This window comes from Ammospiza caudacuta, chromosome 9 (genome assembly GCF_027887145.1).
Source record: "Ammospiza caudacuta isolate bAmmCau1 chromosome 9, bAmmCau1.pri, whole genome shotgun sequence".
NCBI lineage: Eukaryota > Metazoa > Chordata > Aves > Passeriformes > Passerellidae > Ammospiza > Ammospiza caudacuta.
This window is the reverse complement of record NC_080601.1, coordinates 5,993,138-6,003,842: the sequence shown is the minus strand read 5'-3', so window position 1 is coordinate 6,003,842 and position 10,705 is coordinate 5,993,138. Positions and strand designations below refer to the sequence as shown.

The 10,705-nt window shown below is 57.6% G+C and overlaps 1 protein-coding gene across 1 annotated transcript; it reads right to left on the bottom strand.

Moving 5' to 3' along the window:
* Window positions 1-4,689: 4,689 nt before the first annotated feature.
* LOC131561378 (C-type lectin domain family 2 member D2-like) lies at window positions 4,690-6,616 on the bottom strand. The gene is made up of 5 exons (XM_058810660.1): window positions 6,503-6,616; window positions 5,959-6,241; window positions 5,196-5,377; window positions 4,895-4,995; window positions 4,690-4,804 (listed from the first exon to the last, which is right to left on the bottom strand). Exons 1-5 carry the CDS (start codon window positions 6,614-6,616, stop codon window positions 4,690-4,692), a joined length of 795 nt encoding a protein of 264 aa, XP_058666643.1.
* Window positions 6,617-10,705: the final 4,089 nt, after the last annotated feature.

Here is a 10,705-nt window from a genome sequence, read left to right as displayed (position 1 = left end):
CTCTGAAAATACATAAAATTCTCTACTGATGAGTAGCTAGATCAAGTTTAGATACTTTAAAACATAATTGAGTTGAAGAACATGATCACATTGAGCTGCTGTGTGGCCTGTGCTATAGAAAAGGTCCAAATAGATGGAGGGACTCCCTTAGTGCATGAGGAGAACTCCTAAGCTGGGTTCAGAACAAAGCTGCTCTTTTGCAAACACTCCAGCTGCTGTTGCTGCTTGGATAATCTGACTTTTCCATCAGTGGGGCTGGGATTTCTCTGGGGCTCTGCTCATCCCAACTCTTTCCATTTGTTCAGCAGCTTCCCAGGGGAGCCCTGCAAGGCTCTGGGAGTGCTCCCAGGAGAGTTTGCCATGGCAGAAGAAGCATTTCCATGCTGCCTCTTCCTCTGCTTTGAGGTAACACACCAGGCATCTCCACTTTTAATTCTGAGAGAGTTTTTAGTGAAGGAAGCCCGATGGAATTAATTAGGGAAGACAAGTGGTGTGTGGTTCCCTTTCAATGGATTTCTGTCCAAGTGTATTCTGGAGTTGTTTAACTGGTTAATTTTCCCTTATTGTCTGCGTTTCACCTGGGGGAATCCCCATTCACCTGCAATGCTGAGGGCATCAATGGAAAGGAACCCTGCCTTGGCCATTATTTCAGGGCTATCAATGGATGGGGAATCCCCATTTTCTTGCTGAAATAGATCAGGGAACACCCTTTGTGATGGGATTTTATCAGTAGGGCTGGAAAAAAAAGGTGGCACTGAAGGGCAAGAAAAAAACAAGTGGAAAATGTTTGCAGAAAAGGGTAGGAAATGAAGGTCGGAAAAAGAGGTTGCAAAAAAGGGCAGAATAAAAAATGAGAGGGAAAAAAGTGGCAAAAAAGTGGGGGAAAACGGCATCAATAAAAGGGGGGAGAAAGGACAGAAAAAAGTAGGGAAAAATAGCACAAATAATGGGAGAAAAAAAGGGCAGCAGAAAAAGGGAGGAAGAGTTAAAAACTGAGATGGCATAATGGTGAAAACGTGGTATTTAAGAAGCAGGAAAGGTGAAGAGAAAAGGGTGCGAAACATGCGAGGAAAAAGAATGGGAAATATGAGGGGAAAAGAGCAGGAGCCCCAGAGACACCCCCAGAGCTCAGACCCCCTCCCCAATGCCACAGACACCCCCAGGTACCCCCAAGAGAGCCTCTGCAAACCCCACAGACCCCTGGGCCTGGGTTCCTGCAGGAACACTGGGGAACAACTGGGCTCCTTGCAGCGGGATGGAAACAACGGCCAGGACTGGGAATGTGTGCCCACTGTGCTGCCAGGCTGGCAATCAGCTGGGTGGGGCCGTGCCATGGCAAAGGCTCCTGAACAGCTGCCAGGTTTGTGGGCTGCAGCTGGAGCTGAGAAGCAAAGGGATTAGTCCAGGCAGGAGAACATCCCATCGTGGGGCACTGCTGCAAAGTGGGCATGTTTGGAACAGAGCCTCTCCTTCAGCAGGCCAACGCTGCCAGATGGAAATTGCCAAGGGCACGAGGCTGGCAAGTGAAGAGCAGAGCTGCTGTGAAGGGAAAGCTCAGTTCATTCAGAGAGATCACACAGGTCACTTGAGTGCAGGTAGGAAGCAGAAAATGAGAGATTTCCAGGAAAACCTTTGTAGTTTGGTGGGGCCAAGGAGTTGTGATACCCAGTGGCTGCAGGGAGGGTGATCCAAATTAGTTCTGAGCAGATTTTATTTTTATTTTAATTGGTGAGGGTCATTAACCTTAGCTGCAGTTTTAAGGCCAAACAGTTTTGGAATCTATTCTAGTTTAATCTAGCTGTCCTCCAGGCTGCATACTCACAGCAGCCATATTGAACTGTCATATGATGTGTGAATTTGCTTGTGTCCCTATTCAAATGTCATCCTTCCTGGGTTTTCAGCTTCTTTTTTACATGCTAGTAAATCTTCTGTGACCCTCTGCAGTATTTCCATGGGGAAAACCACTGAAGAGCACAAGCTAAAGGATGCCACCTCCAGCTGAGCAGAGGGAGCAGTGGGAAAGGATGTTACATTAGCATTTTCTGTGCCTGTGCTGATACTGTTCTCCCTGGGAGGGAGCTGGGAAATCCCTATTTCTGCTCCTGTGCTCTTCCTGATGTTTGTCACAGCAAATGCCAACCCCAGTTTTCCCCCTGTAACGATGATTCTGGACATCTCTGAGTGTACCTGCTGGCCTTGGAAATGCCACTGATGGTTATTGAGGAGAAGGCAAGTCCCAGCATTTCTGTGTGGGAACAGAAACGTGTGGCCGTCCCTCAGTGCAGCTCTTTTAGTGACAGCAGTCGGTGGCCATTCCTGGTGCAGTTCTGTTATCATTTTTTCTTATGCCATTCTATTTTATTCCCTTCACACTTCCCACCCTTTTATGTGCTTTACTTTTTAACCAGCACTGCCCCGATGGTCCCTGGGTGCAGCTCCTTTAGAGAACAGGGCCCGTCCCAGCGGCTGCTGCAGCCAGGGCAGGGGCAGGGCAAGGCACATCACAGTGCTGGTGGTGCTCAGAGAGTGTTGGCTTTTGCAGTTCAGGCAGATCAAATGAATCCCAATTGTCAGAGATGTCCACCACCTGCTACTTGGCCCCTCTTTTCCTGCATGGATTTGACAGCTCTTTTGTTTCCTCCCATAGAGCTGGAAAGCAAAATGCCCACCTGCCCCATGGCCATCCCCACCCCCTTGTCTCTCTTTCTCTTCCCGTTACTTTGCAGCACTTTCTCCCTCCTCCTCCTGTCCCTGCCAGCTCCAGCAAAGCCATTTCCCCCACTGGCACCAGCTGCCTCCTGTCCCTCGCTCCCATTTTGCCCACTCTGAACTCCTGGAGCCGCCTGCCCGCGGAGCCGCAGCCGCCGTGGGGCCGGGCAATGGTGCAGGGAATGCTGGCAGGGATTCTTGGGCTGGGCTGGGCCAGGCCAGGTGCCCGGGGCCAGCAAAAGCGCTCTGAGCCTCTGCTCCTGCCCCTGGGCAGGCAACAGAACACAGCAGGAAAGGCTCGGGGCTCTCAAGAAAGGCAGCCAGAGATCTCTCACCCAACATGGGCATAAGAAGCTTGCAGTGGGGCCATTAATTTCCATTGAATGTATTATGAAAGAAATCCCAGCAAGGGAGTGAGTAGGCTGCCAAATCCTAAAAATGCACCTTCTCTACACTGTTCTCTCCTTCCTGGGAGAACTTTATCCACAATTCCCTCCCTCTCTCCTTCCCACACAGTGACACAGGGGGGCAGGGGCTACAGACACATCATGTCACTGCTTCCCCCTCAGGGAGACAAATCTGCCGTACTTTGTTATCATCTTATGACAGGGGTTCCACACTGTTGTCTCCTTATCGCAGATGTTTCACACTTTCTTGGTGTTTTCTCCTGGGCAGCTCCTCAGAGCACTGACTCTTCATTGTTGACAAAGCAGCAAACTGACTCCAGTTCCCTTCTCAACCTGCCAGCCCACTCTTTTATAGCACTCTTCTTTTCATTGGTTACAGCTGTGGCCTGTTAAAATCAGGCCTGTTCCTAATCTTTGCTAATTGGCCCAGCTGCAACTCCTTAGGGGCAAGATTACTTTCTACACCATCTTTATTTTCTTATGTTCTATCCCCCTACACTGCTCCAGCCTGGGATTCCTCCCACAGGAGGACAGTCAGATCCTTTGTGACAGTGTCCTGGTTCAGGGCAAATTTGGGCTGCACTAGGAAAGCAGATTATTTGGCCCCTCCCTGCAACCAATTTGGGAGGAAATACCTCTTTGGAGAAAAGTGGAATAAAACTATTTATTAAACAATAAAACCCCTTGCTGCTCCAAAAGAGATGACAAACTGAGAAAGTCCTCCTCCAGGCTGCAGTTCAGCTCACTGAGTCTCCCATCAGTCCCTCTGGTGCTGGAAATGTTGTGCCCCAGGCCCAGCCCGGCAGGCTGCAGGTGTGAGCTGCTGCTGCTCTTCTGGGTGTTCAGTCCAGAGCAGGTTCAAACAGGTCCAAAAAAAGGGAAAAAGGAAAAAAACCAGAGTCCAGGGAACTTCCTTGCCTCAGCTAGCTAAACTAACTAAAAGCCAAGGAGAGCTCAATCCCGTTGTCTGTCCATCTGCAGAAAATACAGTCCCGGAGCAGGAATGTGGAGGAGTGAGAGCAGTATCTGAAAACAAAATGTGCACTTCTTCTCTCCCCTCTTCACTCTCTGGAAGACGTCTTAAACACGCAAAACTTATTATTCAGCATAAACAGAACAAGACGATTGGGGCTAAAAGCATCATATAGTCAACTTGGACAGACAGACAGACCATTCCCCACAGTCAGGTGCCGGATGCCAAAAGTGGGGTTCCTGTTCAGCATGCGTCAGCAATTCTTCCTCCTCTTCCGAAGACAGTCCAAAAGTGTCCCATTCTGGCCACTAGTTTACGATGAATTCCAAGACCACAGGGGGATTTGAATTTCCCATTGGAGCTGATTGTGTCATGAGGGCAATGCCCTCACTGCAGGCAGCATCGGTGCCAGGATGGATTGCAGAGACTTTTCCTTTGCAGCCCCAGCCCAGCGCTGGCACCGGGGATGAAGAGGCACTGAGGTGACCCTGAGAGGAAGTGCAAGGCACAGGGCGCAGCTGAGGAAGGACAGCGCTGTGCTGGGCTCAGAGGTGAAGCTGGCACTGCCCAGCGTGGAGAAGGTCCTTTGTGCAGCCCCTGTTACAGGGGAGCTTGGGCCTTGCTGCAGACATATGGCCGCTCGTTGGAGCAGTTCTCACTCCGCAATCTCCTGTCAGCCAGGTACACACACTGGGAACTGCCGAGGACAGGAACCCTGCAGGGAGGAGCAGAGGCAGCGCTGGCTGCCAGGGGAAGCCCTTGTGCCCCTGTGCCCGCAGGCCCTGCCCGGCTCCCCGGCACTCACCGGGAGCTGTAGCTGCTGCCGTCCCCCCAGTGCAGGCGCTCGCCCCGTCTGCGCAGCCCGAGCCAGTAACCGAAATTCCCACAGAGGCGGGAGAGCAAATCCTGCCCAGGAGAGAGGAGTGGGAGCTGCCCCGGCCCCTCGGGGGGACACGTGCCCGGGGCTGCCCCCGCACGCCGGGGCTCCTTCCCTGCAAGGCCCCGGCCCAGGGCTGCAGCCCCGGCCCTGCGAGCACCGAGCCCGGCCCAGGAGCGCCCCCAGGCTGCCCTCAGCCACCCCACAGCGCCCGCAGCCCCTCACTCACCATGGCCTCCTCATCCTGGGCAATGGCCAGGGAGGCATTGAGCTCGGAGCACCGTTCCTGACCCTGCTCCCACGTGCTGTAATCCCGTGAGAAGTAGTAGCAGACCCCCTTGTACCCAACCCAGCCATGGGGACAGCCCAGAAGAGACGGCGGAGTGGCAGGTGTGACTGGAACCTGTGGTGCTGCAGGGGGAAGAGGAGAAGGTTTTGAGGATTCCCCTGTGCAGGGAGCAGGGAGCCCGCTCTGCCCCGAGGGGCTGGGCCCACGCTGCTGCCCCTCCCTTACCTGCCAGCACAGCCAAGGCCGCCCCCAAAGCCAGCACCAGCACCAGGAGCAGCAGAATCAGCACCGCCGTGCCCACGGGATGGCACCTGAACCGTTCACCTGGAGCAGGAAAGAGCTGCTGGCTGCCAGAAGCAGAGCCGGCCCTGCAATCTGCTCAGCCCATGGCCAGGGAGCAGAGCAGGGAGCCCTGAGGCAGTGTGGGCCTCCCTCAGCTGGCAGCCAGAGAGCCAAGAGCCTGGCCACAGGCAGGGACACAGCTGTGGGCACAGGCAGGGACACAGCTGTGGGCACAGGCTGCAGCAGGAGAACTGCACAGCCTTGGGGGCAGCTGGGGCTCTTGCTTCCAGCCACGGATGGGGCCCAGCAGAGCACGAGGCCTCTTCCAGACATCGGGAAACAGCCACACACCTGCCAGCCCTGGCCTTGGGAGGGGACACTCTCCCCAGCCTGGAGGGCACAGGGGTGGCCCTGCACTCACCCAGGAATCTTCTGAGGTTCCTTTTGCATTCATTGTTGGTTGCTGGTGTTCCCTGGGGAGCCAGGGGCTCCCTCACACTCCCATTTTTGGTGCAGAATCCATTCTCCACATCTGCACTCACTGCACGCTCACAAGTGGCATCCCCCTGCTTATGGCAAGAGGCTTCTTGGGCCCCAGGCAAGTCTGGAAGTGCGGCTGCTGGTCCCTCCTGGAGATGCTGGGGCCCATTCACAACTCCACAAATGGAGCAGAATTCACTCTTCTGCTCACAGCCGGCATCTCTCTGCCCAGAACAAACAGCACCTTGCTGCGGAGACATCAGGAGTGCTGCAAGCAGATCCTTTGGGAGCTCGGCCTCGGGAACAGCTTTCCAGCCGCGCTGATGGCACCCTGAAAGGGACACGATGAGAGGTCACTGCTGATGCCGGCCATGCGGGGTCTCAGGAAGGCGGTGGCAGCTGTGGCTGCGCTGTCGCCGCTGCCCAGAGGTGTGGCAGCAGGTGCGGAGACAAGCGCAGCCTCCGGGAGCTGGGGCAGCACCGACCGCGGTTCGCAGCTGGGCTGGAGCCGCCCCCGAGCTCCGCCGCCGCCTCGCCGGGCTCCGGGTGCCACCACCGCTGCTGAAGGAAACGAGCGCTCCGCCCGCCGCCCCTCCCATCCCGGTCAGACCCGCGGGCACTCGGGCTGGTGCCGCTCTGCGCTCACACTCCGCGGGCACTCGGGCTGGTGCCGCCCTGCGCTCACACTCCGTGGGCACTCGGGCTGGTGCCGCTGTGAGCTCAGACTCCGCGGGCACTCGGGCTGGTGCAAAAGCCTTGCTAAGAAAAAGGGCCCCACTCTGTTGAAGCCGGTCGAGTACCGTAGCCCCTTGGAAGCCCCTTCTGGGGCTCTCAAGAGTGAATTACGGCAGGAATTTTCGGAGTGAGCCTGGCCAGGTGCCCGGTGCCAGCAATTCCCACGAGTTCCTTGTGCCGGCTTCCCACATGTCCCCCCCGGCCCTCACCGCGGCCCCCCCCACAGCGAGCCCCGAGCTGGGGCAGCACCGACCGCGGTCCCACCTGGGCTGGAGCCGCCTCCGGGCTCCGCCGCCGCCTCTGCTCCCCGGGCACTCGAGATGGTGCCACTTGGTGCCGAGGGAGGTGTTTGAGCAGCGTTTAGCCGATTTCACAAATCAGCACGCGGGAAAGCAGCGAGGGACGGTGACGACAGCCCGAAGGGGAACAGCAAGCGAGAGGGCAGAACGGCAGAGCAGGGCCGGGCAGGATGAGTCACGGAAATTACCCGACAGTTCTTTTATTTACTCAGACTCCGCGGGCACTGCGGCTGGTGCCGCTCTGCGATCAGGCGCCGGGGGCACTCGGGCTGGTGCCTCAGCACAGAGCCGATGCGGGAGCTGCTTTTGGCCGTTTTGACCGATGTGCGTGCAGGAAAGCAGCGAGGGGCAGCGACGAGTGGGGGAGAGGAGCAGCGAGCTGGGGGGGAAGGGCAGAGCAGGGTGTCTCATGGAAATCACCGGAGTGATTTGTTTTCTTTCACCAAAGTGACTCCTGGCGCCACATTGGGAGTCAGAGTCAGGGGCATATTCGGAAGCAGGAGCCACACGAGGGGAGCAGTCAGGTCACTCCTGTCCTGCAAAAACCTTGCTAAGGAAAAGGGCCCCATGCTGTTGCCGCTGGTCGAGAACGGGAGCGCCAGGAAATCCGCTTCTGGGGCTCTCAAAAGTGAATTCAGGCAGGAATTTTTGCAGTGAGCCTGGCCAGGTGCCCGGTGCCAGCCCCGAGCCGGGCTCCGGGTGCCGCCACCGCTGTGGAGTGACCCGAACGCGGCGCCGGCCGCCCTTCCCATCCCGGCCGGACCCCGCGGGCACTCGGGCTGGTGCCGCCCTGCGCTCACACTCCGCGGGCACTCGGGCTGGTGCAAAACCCTTGCTAAGGAAAAGGGCCCCACTCTGTTGAAGCTGGTCGAGAACCGTAGCTCCTTGGAAGCCCCTTCTGGGATTCTTAACAGTGAATTACGGCAGGCATTTTCGGAGTGAGCCTGGCCAGGTGCCCGGTGCCAGCCCCGAGCCGGGCTCCGGGTGCCGCCACCGCTGTGTGAATGACCCGAACGCGGCGCCGGCCGCCCTTCCCATCCCGGCCGGACCCCGCGGGCACTCGGGCTGGTGCCGCCCTGCGCTCACACTCCGTGGGCACTCGGGCTGGTGCCGCCCTGTGGTCAGACTCCGCGGGCACTCGGGCTGGTGCAAAACACTTGCTAAGGAAAAGGGCCCCACTCTGTTGAAGCTGGTCGAGAACCGTAGCCCCTTGGAAGCCCCTTCTGGGGTTCTTAACAGTGAATTGCGGCAGGGATTTTCGGAGTGAGCCTGGCCAGGTGCCCGGTACCAGCAATTCCCACGAGTTCCTTGTGCCGGCTTCCCACATGTCCCCCTCGCCCCTCACCGCGGCCCCCCCCCACAGCGAGCCGCGAGCTGGGGCAGCACCGACCGCGGGTCCCACCTGGTCTGGAGCCGCCTCCGAGCTCCGCCGCTCCCTCGCCGGGCTCCGGGTGCCGCCACCGCTGCGGAATGAAACCGGCGCTCCGCCCGCCGCTCTTCCCCTTCTGGCCAGACTCCGCGGGCACTCGGGCTGGTGCCGCTGTGCGCTCACACTCCGCGGGCACTCGGGCTGGTGCCGCTGTGCGCTCACACCCCGCGGGCACTCGGGCTGGTGCCGCCCTGCGCTCACACTCCGCGGGCACTCGGGCTGGTGCCGCCGCAGCTCGGGGCTCTCGCTGTGGGAGGGTTTTGGCTCCTCAGAGTGCGGCAGCGATGCCGAGCAGTAGGGGAGCAGCGAGCGGGGCGGCCAAGCGAGTAGCGCGCCGCGGGGACACGGACGTTCCTGTCCCGAAAAAGGAGTGCTAAGAAAAAGGGCCCCACTCTGTTGGAGCTGGGGAAGAAGCGCAGCCCCGGGGAAGCCGCTTCTGGGGCTCTCAACAGTGAATTCTCGCAGGGATTCTTGGGCTGGGCTGGGCCAGGCCAGGTGCCCGGGGCCAGCAAAAGCGCTCTGAGCCTCTGCTCCTGCCCCTGGGCAGGCAACAGAACACAGCAGGAAAGGCTCGAGGATCGGCAAAGGCCAGGCAGAGATCTCTCACCTGTCACTGGTATAAAGGGACACGACTGGGGGGAATTCTTTGACTTCATTATGACACAAATCGTGGCAAGAGAAGGAGCGGTGAAGCAGCAGGGTTCAGCCTCGGAAGCAGGACTGTGCCCTCGGCCCCCGGCAGCCGCAGCAGGGGATAAAGGATCCCCGGGCCGAGCAGCGGCTCTGCCCCAGCACGGGGATGTGTCCGGAGCCCCCGCTCCGGGCCGGGCTCGCAGGGCCGAGCGCGGAGCAGGCGCTGAGCTGCTCCTGGAGCTTCCAGCGCTGCTGGATCCGGCGGGCGCGGCACAGGCACTGCCGGGGGCATCGCTCGGTGCCTGGCGGCGTTTGCCGTCCCCAGGGAGAAACTGAGCCCGGCCCGCAGCGCCAGCTCCTCCTCACCCTTCTATTGCAATTGCTCCATGGTTAAACCAAGGGGAAACTCCCTCTTGTCGCCAATTCAAAGCCTTGAATCAAGGGGAGAACGGAGGGTCCCTCTCCATTTAGATCCCTAAATCATAAGGAGGGTTTCCCCTCAATTTAATCCTGAATAAAAAGTGAACGAAGGGGGATTTTTCCTCAATTTAGGCTCCTAAAATGAGGGGAAATTCATTTTCCCTCTTCAATTTACCTCAAGAAAGACCTTTCTGGGGGCTTTTGGACAAATATTTTGTCAGTGAAGGTCCCTTCAAATGGAGGGACCCCTTTGATGGAACTCTTACAGTGGCACATCAGGAGGTTCCTCTCAAGAGAAGCCTTTTCAGACCAGGGACAGCCGTGTTTGCTCTCAGTTTGAACCAGGAGATGATGAAAATGGGGCTCTTTTCCTCAATTCCAACAGCACCATGAAGATATTCTCCTTACATTTCAACATGAAAATCAAGGAAAACGGTAATTGCCTGCCTAGTGAGACACCCAAAATGACGAAAAAGGTGTGTTTTCCTAAATTGAGACCCTTCAAATGACAGGTGAATGGGTATCCTCCCCAGTTCAAACACAATTACAGAAAAGCTTTCCCCCCTCCATTTCAATCCCATTTTTGGGGCACTGGGGATGGACTGGGGGCACTTCCCCCTCCTCACTGCTCACCCCTGGGGCTGCTGCCCCTCGCACAGTGCTGAGCAGTTCCCTCCCAGTTCCCTGCCAGTTTCCCTCTTCCTGGCGAGCCCCGGCAGGGATGGGGAGAGCACTGGGCAGGAGCTGGGAGCGCTGTTCCTTCCCAGGGCTCCTGATATCCCTGCCAGTGCTCCTTCCTGCTCACTCCCGCTGCTCCCACTCTCCCTCCCAGTTCCCTCCTGGCATTCCCTGTGCTCCCAGTTCCCTCCCAGTGTTCCCAGGATCTCTCCCAGTGCTGCCAGCGGCAAAGCCCTGGGGGCACAGCGTGCTCTGCTCTTGGAGAGGCGAGACTGGAGCTGTCAGGAGAGCAAACCCGGCTGGAGAAACTACACACTGTCACACAGGAACAAAACCCTTAACGAGGATGGGTTCCTCTTGCTGGCACAAGGAGAGAAGCAGAAATCTGACAGGAATATTCTTCATCATTCTGCCCAGGCTCTGTCAAATACTCCAGCTCCCGCACCTCGGGAAAAAACTAGTGGCTTCTAAGCAGTGACTTTGATGTCAGTGAG

What these genes read in the sequence shown, in the direction of transcription:
- LOC131561378 (XM_058810660.1), bottom strand. Translation starts at nt 6,616, where the DNA reads ATGGGAGGGGCGGCGGGCGGAGCGCTCGTTTCCTTCAGCAGCGGTGGT. An exon ending in GAACCTCAGAAGATTCCTGG is followed by an intron (nt 5,378 to 5,958) that starts GTGAGTGCAGGG and finishes TTCCCCCTGCAG; the next exon opens with CACCACAGGTTCCAGTCACA. An exon ending in CCCAGGATGAGGAGGCCATG is followed by an intron (nt 4,996 to 5,195) that starts GTGAGTGAGGGG and finishes TCTCCTGGGCAG; the next exon opens with GATTTGCTCTCCCGCCTCTG.